We start from the raw sequence: 13,557 nt of genomic DNA, 5'->3' as shown, positions 1-13,557 counted from the left end.
TCAGACCTGCCTGTACATCACAGTCACCTGGAGAGTTTTTAGAAACACACCTGCTGACTCAGCAGGCCTGCAGGCGAGGTGGGTTGACGGGCGCTCTGCCACGTGGGCCCGGTGGGTCTGTGCCTCCCTTCATAAAGCCGGCTGTATCTCCAGAGGCACGGGGCACTCGCCACCGCTCCCCTGCTCTCAACTAGCGAAAAGACGCATGTTAGAGCAGCCTGCCCGACGTGTGCAGAGCCTGACTCCCAGAGAAAGCTCCTAAAGAAAAAGATTGGTGGTCGGGCACGGTGGCTCACGCCTGTAATCCCAGCACTTTGGGAGGCCCAGGTGGGTGGATCACGAGGTCAGGAGATCGAGACCATCCTGGCTAACATGGTGAAACCCCGTCTCTAGTAAAGATACAAAAAACTAGCCGGGCGAGGTGGCGGGCGCCTGTAGTCCCAGCTACTCGGGAGGCTGAGGCAGGAGAATGGCGTGAACCTGGGAGGTGGAGCTTGCAGTGAGCCGAGATCGCGCCACCGCACTCCAGCCCGGGTGACAGAGCTAGACTCCGTCTCAAAAAAAAAAAAAAGAAGATTGGTAACTTTTCCTGAGTCATTTCACCCCGGTCTGATTTGATCAACTTGTAATATTAGCTCCCATTTTGCAGGGGCAGGAAGGGAGTGGAAACAGTCAGGATGGGTGCCCTAGATTTCCAGCACCAGAATCTTGCCCAGTGGCTCTGGAAATGACTGGACAGATTGGTGGATGGTGGTGATTCTACAGTCATTCCAATTTGACCTCTTTTTTCCCCTCTCTCTAGGTACTTTTAGGTTGAAATACGCCCCTCCAGCAGAAAGTCTGGACTCCACAGATTGATATTTTTCTCTGGCAACAGAACATTATTAAGCCATGGAGACATAAGGAAAATTAAATACAAAACTGAGAAGTCTAGTTGCTGTTGAGCTTAATCTTTTTAATCCAAAGGTGCTTTACTTTTCCTAGACTGGATAGAAAAATCTAGCGTAGAAGTGCATCAAACTCGGTTTATTGCCAAAACCCTAGATTGGAGCTTGGTGTCAGAACTTGCCTAGTGGGCATCTCTGTGGCTGGTGAAGTCGGCCACCTACACGTTTGGTTGCAGTGCAGAGACCCCACGTCTCCCGAAGAGCATTGCCATCCTTGGCCCTCCTAGGCTCACACGTCAATTCCAGGGCAGCTACACGTGGTCTGAATCGAGAACTGAGCTTGGAGTTCTCCAGGTGGAGCTCCACCCGCCGGACTCTTTGACACCCCTGGGCTAGGGAAAATGTCGACTTTGTTTTGTTCTGTTCCTAAAGTGATGAGCACTAATCTCTGGGATTTTTAAGGATTGCACTACAGAAGAATGTATCCCGATGTAAATCTCTGCGGTTCTGGGAGCCAAACTCCTCTGAGAACAGTCAGTGCAAGAGACTCCAATAATCCCTATTTAAAGAGTCAGCACCAGCAGGCTACTCGACTTAGGACACAACAGAGATTTTAGTATTTCCTTCCCTCCTCCAAGCAGTTGTAGCAGTTTCAGGTTTTTAATTTTTTCTGCAAATAAATCTAAACTACATTATTAAATAGAAATAGTTTACTCGCAACAACTTAATTTCTAAGGGTCCAAGTCCCAGAGAATCCATAGTCGTCAGAGCTTTGAGAGTATCTTTCTTCCCAGCCGGTCAGTCAGTGGCTCTGAGCCCTGTCTTCCACTACAAATCACCCCTCGAGGGGGCTCGGCGACAGCGTGGCTCTGTGAGTGGCTGTGAGGATGCTGCACGTCCTTAGCAGAGTTTGCAAGTGGCTTTATCTCCCACGGGCTCCCCAAGAACCTCCAACCCCGAGGCTTATCGCTAGCGGATTCGCATCTGAGACAGACATTTCAACAATGATACAGTCCTGTCATTTGTCAGCAAAAGATTGGGAATCTTCTCCTGTCAACTTCTTTTGTATTAGGCTGTGTATTGATAGTTAATTCCGTTAAAAATTACTTGGAAAACAGTGGGAAGTGGTAGGACTCTGGAAGAGGCCACACACCCGAGAGATACGAGATCTGTGCCAGTCTGGTTTTGGTCAGGTAGTGATAAAAGTCCTCGCTGTAGATCTCTAAATTTCAGCCCACGGAAATGAAAGCCTTTTGTCTGAAATTGACAGACTTAAATCTTCAAGGTTAAAGGGAATTTTCTGCTCAAACAATACTCATCTAAAACGCTAAAGTCGTCAGTGTTAAAATACTGAGCGGTAAAATCTTGCCAGGGATTTTGCAGTTGGATATTTATTTTTAAAAAAATTAAAATATTCAGACCATTCTTAAAATGGGACAATCAGCCTCATGAAAAATTGACGTAAATCAAAAGTATACCCTAGAATGAGGCATTGTGATGTGAGGGTTCAATTTTAAGAGCAGTTCCTAACTTCATAGAAACTAAAGCAGAAAGTTGTTACATTTTTTTATGACAGGCTTTTCGTAGAATGTGTTTTATTTTAGTTGAATTTTATTTCTATGCAATGCAGAATTAACAGACCTCCTCTCTCTCCTCATGGTACACAGTATTACAGTGTTGAAGTAATGGTGATGCTTATTACAACAGCTATTTAGGGGAATGTTACGTTGATCTTTTAAATTATAAACACTACAAAATGTCAAAATAATGAGAACTGACACAACTTTGCCTTAAAGAGTACTAGACTGGACCTTCTCATATTACGTTAAAGGAAGACTTAGAGTGTTCACTGATGTTTACGATTTTAATATTTCTGAAGGCCATTCCAGTGGCCTGGATATGTGCTGAAAGCCAAACTTTTAAATTTTTTGGTTTTTTAAACAAAGAAATATTTTAAATAAATCCTATTTCAACACTGAAATTGTTGAAAACCGTCTCATAACAAAAGGAAAAAAACATTTAAATTTTTGTTTTAGTGGTCAGTATAGGGGAATGAAAGCGTCTGTTGTTACCCATGTAACTATTTTGATAAGAATTAGAGGTTAACCTTAAATCCAGCAAAACATTAAAACAGAAACTTTTCAACTTGAAGCCTGCCATTCATCGTTGAGGTAAACGAGTTCCAACATTGTCCCGGCTGTGTTCCCAGCAGCGGAGGTCTCTGCAGAGCTTCCAGGCGTCTTGAACGTGCATGGGCAGTGTGACATCTCCAGGGAGGCTGTCCGAAGTCGAGAATCGTGAGCTGTAAATAGGAACTACACGGTGCAGAGAAGATGGGACCGCCCATCCGTGAGGGCCTCTCCATGAGGGAGCCGCAGGCTTGGACTTGAGAGAATTTGCCAGCAGTGAGCTCGGATGCATCTCTCCAAAAGCACCCGAGGTTGGCGCGCCTGAAGAGCGTCTTGCGTTCATCAGACTTCCTCATCTGAAAACACAGAACATACCCTTTCAAGTACTTAGTCATTTTCCTGAAACTGTGGTCTGTTTCAGAATGCTGTGGCAACCAGGTAGGTGTGGCACTGGCCGTGTGCCACGTCTTTGCCCTTTGTAGTCTGTCAGATATTAAAGTTTCTAACCCGGTTTTTTTAATCTCCAAGAATGGGGAAAGTGGAATGTAGAGATGGAAGCAGAACGTGATGTTGGGATACAACAGCTATTTAATCCTTCGTTTTACTTTTTAAGCAAAACACTCAGTTTTCTACCTTATTTTCTAATGTTGATTTCATGGTAATATTGACCGTTGGAAGGTGTTTAACATAAAATCTCATTGCTGAAGAGCACTGAGGAAATGGGAGCTAGCACTTGTAATAAAAATAAAGACAAGCTATTTTCTTGAATGCATATATGTGACTGGGTATTTGAAAAACCAGCATCATGTGTCATCTCCAAAGGATGACAGGAGTCAGCTTGTTCATGTAGGGGTGTTAGGAGGTTCCGTATTCTTCATTCAGTTCTTAGAATTCTAGGTCCTTTATTGCCCAAAGTCAGCACAGTTAGTTTCTACCACAGACTCTGTGTTGGGGCACAGTAGTGGGCGGGGTAGTGACTTAGCCTAAACGTCACCCGGCTGGAACGCCTTCCATCTGAACAGGGGCTGAGTGGGGCTTTAGGCACTTGCCAAATGGGAACCGGGTTGCACCCTCCTTGCTCCCCGTCATTTTCTTGTCACTCTTCCTGCTTCCCAGCGTTCTGTTGTTTGCCCTGCTCGTCGTACGCCGTGATGACTGATGGTACCGCATGCCGAGGTCTTCAAGGTTGTGAGGAAAGCCGTCCCCCTGCTTGACTCGACTGCTGTCCCAGAGGAGAGTCCTGTGCGACCTGAGCGGGGGTGGCTGTCATTTCCAGCATGCAGGTGACTCCCAAAGAATGAGTCAGGTGGCATGAACGCCATGGGTTCTGAAGAGGCGAATTTGCTGAAAAGTCCCAAGGGTCTGAATGAAAGCATCTTTAATCAACACTCGCAATATTCTAGAAAACCATATACTGTGCTGGTTGAGGCCAAAGGTCAACATTGCTCCACTGTTCACCAAGGAAGGGGGCAGTGGCCGTCAGCTGCGGCCTCACGTGCGTTGTATCAAGCCCTCATCACTTGTATGAGTCTTACGTGCACAAAAAGAGAAGGCTTTGGTACTGAAACTGGACACCTTGTGTACTCAAGATACCTTCACAGCTTCTATTGGACATATTTTCTTTTTAGGAATGAAGGAAAATTCTCCCATTTTTGAGCCATTCTTTTGTCAATTCTACAAAATTGCATGTAACTTTATAAATATTTTTAAAAGATATAGTTTTGTAAATATTTAATATTCCGCTAATTTGATTTTGAATTGTAAATGTCAAGTATTCTGTTTTTGGGGTTTTTATGTTTTATTATACTTTGTTAAAAAGGACAAATTGTACATTTTTAGAATGTTTTTATGAGTAAATTTAATGTACTGAAAATAAAAATTTTAAAAAAGGCTCTGTGTTTGATTTCACTAAGTCTTTGTCTCAGAAGATGAAGCCACACACCTTTTCAGATCAGTCTGAATCTCCAAACCAGGGGTTCCATCCTTTCTACCCTCTCAGATTTACAAAAGGGATACCTGACTTTAAATCCATTCATTCTCTATCAAGGTGCCAAGTTTTGTTGTTTTGAGATGGAGTTTCACTCTTGTTGCCCAGGCTGAAATGCGATGGCACGATCTCGGCTCACGCCAACCTCCCGGGTTCAAGCGATTCTCCTGCCTCAGCCTCCCGAGTAGCTGGGATTACAGGCGTCCGCCATCACGCCTGGCTAATTTTGTATTTTTCAGTAGACTTGGGCTTCTCCATGTTGGTCAGGCTGGTCTTGAACTCTAGACCTCAGGTGATCCGCCCACCTCAGCCAGCCTCCCAAAGTGCTGGTATTACCGGCGTGAGCCACCACACCTGGCCAAGTGTTTTTTTTTTTGAGATGGAGTCTCGCTCTGTTGCCCAGGCTGGAGTGCAGTGGCATGATCTCCGCTCACTACAAGCTCCACGCCATTCTCCTGCCTCAGCCTCCCAAGTAGCTGGGCCTACAGGCACCCGCCATCACGCCCAGCTAATTTTTCGTATTTTTTTAGTAGAGACGGGGTTTCACCGTGTTAGCCAGGATTGTCTCCATCCCCTGACCTTGTGATCCGCCTGCCTCGGCCTCTCAAAGTGCTGGGATTACAGGTGTGAGCCACCGCGCTCGGCCTGTATTTTTTTTTTTTAAGTGTCCCTGCTGATAACAAAGATGTAAATTCCTGATTTGGGGTTAAAGATGTTTCAACATGAGTTTCCATAACAATGAAAGCATGAATGGATCTCAGATACCTTGGGAATGTGGCCCTACCCAGAAGTGACTTCCAGGGAGGGAGCAGGCCTGCTGCAGAGGGGGGTGACACAATGACAAAAGCCACCAGCTGCTACACCAGCCTGTGACTGGGCAACATACAGAATCACTCCCATGGCATCTAAGACCACACCCTTCTGGATTTGAGAGGTGGCAACATACTGAGCATGTGCTCTGGTGACGTCAGGGAAGAAGTGGGGACACAGCACCCACGGGGAGCTCTGAAGACAGGACAAGGGACAAGCTGCTTCTGTTGAGCACCTGGCCTGGGAAGGCAGTTGTCTCATGTCACTCTTGTATTTTTCAACAGACTTTCAGGTGCCTACTTAAACTGTTCCCTAGATGATGAGGCTGGCCACTTTTTGTCTGGTCTGAGTGAGTGCTGACGTGTGTGTGTGTGTGCTGCCTCTGTACATGGTGCCAGCAGCTCCCCATGTCCCCCGAGGGTACACTTTTTTTTTTTTTCTTTTTTGAGACGGAGTCTTGCTCTGTCGCCCAGGCTGGAGTGCAGTGGCCGGATCTCAGCTCACTGCAAGCTCCACCTCCCGGGTTCACGCCATTCTCCTGCCTCAGCCTCCCGAGTAGCTGGGACTACAGGCGCCGCCACCACGCCCGGCTAGTTTTTTGTATTTTTTAGTAGAGACCGGGTTTCACCGGGTTAGCCAGGATGGTCTCGATCTCCTGACCTCGTGATCCGCCCGTCTCGGCCTCCCCAAGTGCTGGGATTACAGGCTTGAGCCACCGCGCCCGGCCGAGGGTACACTTTCTTAACCACACACACACCCCTGATATTTATGGTGGTGGTTGGTTTACAGCAGTAGGTTGTTGGGTGTTTATTCCCACAAAACACGTGAGTCGATTCGCATCCATCCTCATAGCCCGTGACATGGGAGTTCTCAAGAGGACTTCGCTTTATAAAGGCTAGACCTGGTGGCAGGGCCTTGGCCAAGGTGGGGAGGGTGCTCTTGACAAGGCAGAGGTCCTCAGAGGGTGGTGCTCCTCCATGTGAGTGCCCCCTCAGCACGAGAGGACCAGCCTGGATGCCCCTCCTTGGGAATACAAGGACCTGCTTTGCTTTGGAAAGTGCAAACAGTGTGGGATCCAAGTCTCAAAAACGGATCCCATTAAACTGAGCTTTGATGAGTTTTTAATTGTGCCTTTATTCGTTAGTTCATTAAAAATGTACTTGTTTTAAAGATCCTATAAATAAAGTGACCACTCACATGGGGTATAGGTCACCCCTCAGCATGTTACTTTTTTTTTTAAAAACAGTATTTCTTATAGGAATCTTACTGATCACACAGTAGTTACAATAATGTCAGATATGATGTAGACAGTCTAAACGAGACAGGCCAGTTAAGAATTTACATAATGTCAAAATACACATATTAAAAGTTAGCCAGGTGGACAGACGCATGCACTGGGGAGAGCAGGTGACGAACTCCTTTAACAATCAGTAGAGGGCCCAGATGCAAGGAATCTGGTTTTCCCCGTTACAGTAAACAGCTTTCACTCATGTATACAGGTATTCCATACACATCTAAACACACAAGGGTATGTTGTGACCTGCTACACATAGGGTCTAAAGTGGTATAACTGTGATTTTCCTGTGATACTCCCAAGAAAATTATAAATAGCAAACCCCATGCAGGTAGTGGGAAGCACTGGTCTTTTATCACAGGTTGAACCTGAGGAGGTTTAACTCTTGACATTAGTATCTGTAAAGAGCGTACGGCTCTTTTTGCTATGTGTTCTCCACAACTGACATGCACTTAGCGTGGGAGAATTCTGATGGCTGGCTGACCTAACAGTGACAACTACTATTCAAAATGTGGGAACCTTTTCAGTAATATTGAGTTATACATTTAACATGAAAAAACGTGAATCATCCATAGCTTTAAGCCAGAGGGCAGAAGCGAGTGTGTCTGAATGTGAATGCTTTCAGTTACACCATTTTGTGGTTTCTACCGCTGTCTTCCAGAATGACACTGGTACTCTGCTGCTTTCCGTAACAACACAGGCACCAGTTTGAACTCAAAACCTGAAACAGAAGAATGCCACTCTTTCTCCAGGGTCTTTTCAGAAACTAGATCAAAGTTATAAATTATTCAGGTTTCCTTTTGAGTGGTGTCTTTATGTGTGTAACTGTCTAGAGGACAAACCCGAAATGTCTGCCCCTGCAGGAGTGTGGACTTTGGGTTCTGTTAGGGGTTCGGGACCTTCAGCAGTTTACAGGCAGGGCCGTTTTCTTACACACACCTCGTTTACCCTGCGTTTGTGCCAACTCTGATGGCAAATGCATTTTGTGGGGGTTACGCTTCACAACTCAGGCCTAAAGATCCTCTTAGGGAGATCTCTCTAGCCGAGTAGAAAACTTCTACCCGAAAAGGCGGCGGGTTCTGTGAACCTGAAGAGAAGACGCAGGGTCTCTCTGAAAGCCTTTAAATTACTCCTGGAATTGCAAGTTCCTATTAGTGAGAAAAGAGCATTAAAGTAACTTGAAGGTGTATTTTATTGGCAACTTAGAATGCAAAGTATTTTATTTTTAAATTTTTAAAATCTGAAAACAAGCTAGCCTACATTAAATAATATAGTTTCCAAAGCTGAACGTGCTCACTTGGAGCTCAGTTTTCTGCCTGAAACACAAACACAACTTCCTAACACTCCTAGGTGGGAACACTACTGTTGGATGATCTGTGATTAGATGAACTGATCCATCTCAGTTGGTAACATCCCTTTGTTTTCCTTGGTAAGGGTTTAAAAAATTCTAGAATAGATGCATTTTTCTAGTTTTACACTGACAATTTCATCCCGAACGTCTCCTGGGAGGCATAGACCATGTACAGGAATCCGTCTTCATCCTTCTCACTCTCGTACACCTCTGAGATTGGCGTGGAGACGCTGACCATGCTGTGGCCGTTCACCAACAGGAAGAAGGCTTGATTAGCATTGAGCTGTAAGCGCCTTCTATCGAAAGAAAACAACATGAAGAAATATTGACAACAATACCAGAAGGATGAAGCATGTGTTAAAATATCACCCACTCTGATCAATAAAATATGAAAATTTTCTAGATGCTCTTGAATCTAATACTTCTCATAAAGCACAGGACATTTCCTTTGATTATACTGACATGAGCTGTAATCACTGAAAGATTACACTTTAGGCTGACTTTAGTATGCGGTCTGAATAGCTGTTACAGTGTCTAATGTGAGAAAGCAGTTCAAATACAGTTTCCAAACTTCTAAGATCTAAGCCTGTGCCATTTTTTGCCACTCACTGAGTCTACATTCTCTTTAGCTTTGCTGCACAAAACCTTAATAACTTGTAACATTGATTTTCAACAGGAAACATCTACATTAGATGTTATGATAAAAGAAACTGGATCTGAAGTCTAGCAAGTAAGAAATATAAAACCTCAAAAAAAGAAACATTTTATAGTTTTAAGTTGAAATGGTTTTAATCAGAACTGAATTCAGCTGAAAAAGATTTTTTTGAAGATTTTAACCAGAACTAAAGATTTATCTGTAAGTTTCAGAAAGAATAAGAAGTTACTCAAAGGAAATTTATTATAAAACAAAAGTGGCTGAATACCTAATTATCTTGATGAGCTCACTCATGTTGACATGGTCAGGTACAAGGAACTTTGTTTTATCCAGGACAGGAAGCTGCTTCTCACCCTTGTATCGTTCTATTATCACCTGGAAAGGAAGCCGGAAGTGATTTTAAAATAGTCATCAGGGCCAGGCGCGGTGGCTCACGCCTGTAATCCCAGCACTTTGGGAGGCCAAGGTGGGCAGATCATGAGGTCAGGAGATCAAGACTATTCTGGCTAACGCAGTGAAACCCTGTCTCTACTAAAAATACAAAAAAATTTAGCCGGGCATGGTGGTGGGCGCCTATAATCCCAGCTACTCGGGAGGCTGAAGCAGGAGACAGGCATGAACCCGGGAGGCGAAGCTTGCAGTGAGCCCAAGATCGTGCCACTGCACTCCAGCCTGGGAAACAGAGTGACGCTCCATCTCAGGAAAAAAAAGTCATCAGGCTGGGCACGGTGGCACACGCCTGTCATCCCAGCACTTTGGGAGGGTGAGGCGAGCAGATCACCTGAGGTCAGGAGTTCGAGACCAGCCTGGTCAACATGGCAAAACCCCGTCTCTACTAAAAATACAAATATTATCCAGGTGTGGCGGCAGGTGCCTGTAATCCCAGCTACTTGGGATGCTGAGACATGAGAATCACTTGAACCTGGGAGGCGGAGGTTGCAGTGAGCTGAGATTGCGCCACTGCACTCCAGTCTAGGGCATAGAGCTAGACTGTCTCCAATAAACAAATAAGTAAAATAGTCATCAACAATGAAAAACAGATAAAATGCCTCCTACATTCTAACTAGCACAAGCCAAAATGGGCTTTGAAAATCATTAGTTTCCTTGTAGCTCTCCTGTGAAGAGTGATCATTTGCTAGCTTACACATCTACCCCTTACAACATACAGTACATGAGAGACGATATGGCTGCCACCAGGTAGGAAGTGGGGGAAAACACTTTGCTATGTATCCTTTGTGTTTCAATTTTGGAACAATGAAAAATACATATCTAGTCAGAAAAAGACCTCAAGCCTTACCGAAGCAGAGAGGCTGGGAGCTAGCGTCAAGCACAAAACACCCGAAACTCTCAATTCCAAAACTACCATATCCTGAGACATGGCTGAAGTTCTAACGAAAGTAAATGCATGTGTTTCGGGAGCCGCGGTGGCTCTGAATGGTGGTCCTGGCATATAATACAGAGGCGAGACTATGCGTTCGAGGCCAACCTGGGCAACATAAATCCTCTCATCCGTTAAAATAAATAAATAGATAAATAAATAAAGGAAATGCATGTGTTTTAATAAATGTATAAGTTCCTAATTATAGTAATATGCTCAATGTTTTTCCACACTAGAGACATGAAAAAATTATATTTGACAAGGTGAGTAGAGTCCATTATTAGATGGTTCTACAGACAAAGTTTTGTGCATAATGACCTGGTACTTTCATTTTGAGAAAATATTTATTTAAATGAGGTTAAAAATACAAGTATTTGAGGCTGGGTGCGGTAGCTCACGCCTGTCATCTCAGCACTTTGAGAGGCGGAGGCGGGCGGATCACAAGGTCAGAAGATCGAGACCATCCTGGCTAACATGGTCTCTACTAGAAAAATGAAAAAAAAAAAACTAGCCGGGCGTGGTGGCGGGTGTCTGTAGTCCCAGGTACTTGGGAGGCTGAGGCAGGAGAATGGTGTGAACCCAGGAGGTGGAGCTTGCAGTGAGACGAGATTAGGCCACTGCACTCCAGCCTGGGTGACAGAGCGAGACTCCGCCTTAAAAAAAAATTATACATATATATGTATCTGAACTACACAGGGAACAAATATAGTTTCATATTATTAATTTAAATAAATCCATCAGGCCAGCGTGGTGACTCACACCTGTAATCCCAGCACTTTGGGAGGCCGAGGCGGGTGGATCATGAGGTCAAGAGATCAAGACCATCCTGGCCAACATGGTGAAACCCCATCTCTACTAAAAATACAAAAATTAGCTGGGCGTGGCGGCACGTGCCTGTATTCCCAGCTACTCAGGAGGCTGAGGCAGGAGAATGGCGTGAACCCAGGAAGCGGAGGTTGCAGTGAGCGGAGATTGCACCACTACACTCCAGTCTGGGCGACAGAGCGACACTCCGTCTCATAAATAAATAAATAAATAATTCATCAGCTCCTCACCATACTTCCTTTCCATGGAGCAAAATATTTTCTTTTTTAATTCTAAACTGCTATAATATCTGACCACAGATGAGCCCCTGAGTCTCATTAGCGTCTGTGTTTACTGAGCGCTGCAGACATCTTCTCTATATACGGTAATTCTTCTACCCTATCATAACAAAGAGAAGTTGAGTGGCAGGAATGGGAAATCTTTACATGCTTCTTTGGGAAAGAAAAATGCTTATTTGTACATTGTTCCATTGTGTGAGACCTACATAGGGTTCTGTGTAAGGCTGAGTCAAGCTGTCATCACCTTCCCTGGTAAGTTTGAGAGCTTTATCTAGCAGGCCTGTTCAGAAGTGTGATATCCACAAGGAAATATCAGTGTGTAGGCTCCACCTGCCTGAGTTTAAGTGGTAGCAGAAATTAGAGGCAGTACAGAAATCTTGGATCCTGAGGCCAGCCACTGGCTCATGCCTATAATCCCAACACTTTGAGAGATCAAGGTGGAGGATCATTTGAGCCCAGGAGTTTGAGATCAGCCTGGGTAACACAGCAAGACCCTGTCTCTACAAAAAAACTTAAAAAAATTAGCCAGGTATGGTGGCGTTCGCCTCTAGTCCCAGATACTCAGGAGGCTGAGGAGGGAGGACTGCTTGAGCACAAGGTGGCTGAGACTGCAGTGAGCTATGATTGCAACACTGCACCCCAGCCTGGGAAACAGAGTGAGACCCTGTCTCTTAAAAAAAAGGATACCTCCTTCTAGGCTGTGAAACTGACACCCAGGGTTTGGCTGTCTGGTGATTCCTATAAAAACCCTGTCAAGTGGATGCACTTATGCAGTGCTCTCCCCTGTGTACATTTGTGACTGAAACCGAGGCCTGAGACTACCTACCGGAATTTTGGTTGGATGCTGCTCTCGGATAAGTCGGACATCTTCCACTCTTTGTTCTGCAATGCAATGAAGAGACAGAAGCGTTATTAAGGGCTCGTTTCTTTCCAGCTCTGCTGCTGGTCCTACATCCAAGTTCAGCTGTTAGCTGTGGCACAGCAGAACAGTGAAGTCATCTTTCCTAGAACTTAAAGAAATAAAACATGAACACTTCAAATCTGATAAAGGTTTGTATCGAAGGCCAAAGGCAATATAACATACATGGCTCTACATCAGGTGATAGGACACAGACCAGGAATATGGGACAACTAATTTCAAGGAACTGGGAGCCCAAGTTTGTGGACAGATATACAAGGCAGATCCACTGCATGAGTCCTAATCCTTCCTCCAAAGACCACTACTACCTATAATATTAACTTCAATTTTTGTTAATTTTCCATAGTTGAAAATAGAATCCATTATATCCCTTATAAACCAGGAAATACAATTTTCTCTTATCACTTCCAGCTTTTTAATGATACAGTGCCTAAGAGAAAACTGCTCAAGAGAATGGAATATGAGGCTGGGCACAGTGGCTCACGCCTGTAATTCCAGCACTTTGGGAGGCCGAGGTGGGCAGATCACTTGAGGTCAGGAGTTCGAGACCAGTCTGGCCAACATGGTGAAACCCCGTCCCATCTCTACTAAAAATACAAAAATTAGCCGGGCGTGATGGCACATGCCTGTAATCCCAGCTACTTAGGAGGCTGAGGCAGGAGAATCACCTGAACCTGGGACATGGAGGTTGCAGTGAGCAGAGATTGCGCCACTGCACTCCAGCCTGGGCAACAGAGCGAGATTCTGTCTCAAAAAAACAAAAAAGAACGGAATATGGAAAGAAAAAAAAATATTCTTGAGTTTTAGTTTTCTTCAGTACCTAAGAGAAATCACAGCTTAAGACACAAAGTCGGATGGGCACGGTGGCTCAAGCCTGTAATCCCAGCACTTTGGGAGGCCGAGATGGGCGGATCATGAGGTCAGGAGATCGAGACCATCCTGGCTAACACGGTGAAACCCTGTCTCTACTAAAAAATACAAAAAACTAGCCGGGCGAGGTGGCGGCGCCTGTAGTCCCAGCTACTCGGGAGGCTGAGGCAGGAG

General features: G+C 44.9%; 2 protein-coding genes across 2 annotated transcripts in view; one reads left to right on the top strand and one right to left on the bottom strand.

The window, feature by feature from the left end:
- ZCCHC14 (zinc finger CCHC-type containing 14) overlaps positions 1-4,909 on the top strand; it is an 86,340-nt gene extending 81,431 nt beyond the window's left edge. Inside the window, exons 13-14 of the mRNA XM_031934460.1 lie at positions 803-3,454; positions 4,133-4,909. Coding sequence (XP_031790320.1) covers positions 803-858 — 56 coding nt within the window. The 3' untranslated portion in view covers positions 859-3,454; positions 4,133-4,909. The remainder of the gene's footprint in view (positions 1-802; positions 3,455-4,132) is intronic.
- A 2,018-nt stretch (positions 4,910-6,927) lies between these two features.
- Positions 6,928-13,557, bottom strand: part of MAP1LC3B (microtubule associated protein 1 light chain 3 beta) — a 16,172-nt gene continuing 9,542 nt past the window's right edge. Inside the window, exons 2-4 of the mRNA XM_023228979.2 lie at positions 12,421-12,476; positions 9,382-9,488; positions 6,928-8,754 (exon numbers count right to left, since the gene is read on the bottom strand). Coding sequence (XP_023084747.1) covers positions 8,580-8,754; positions 9,382-9,488; positions 12,421-12,476 — 338 coding nt within the window. The 3' untranslated portion in view covers positions 6,928-8,579. The remainder of the gene's footprint in view (positions 8,755-9,381; positions 9,489-12,420; positions 12,477-13,557) is intronic.

The sequence above is a fragment of the Piliocolobus tephrosceles genome, chromosome 17, assembly GCF_002776525.5.
Source record: "Piliocolobus tephrosceles isolate RC106 chromosome 17, ASM277652v3, whole genome shotgun sequence".
NCBI lineage: Eukaryota > Metazoa > Chordata > Mammalia > Primates > Cercopithecidae > Piliocolobus > Piliocolobus tephrosceles.
The sequence above is the reverse complement of the archived record's forward strand: the minus strand, read 5'-3'. Positions and strand labels throughout refer to the sequence as shown.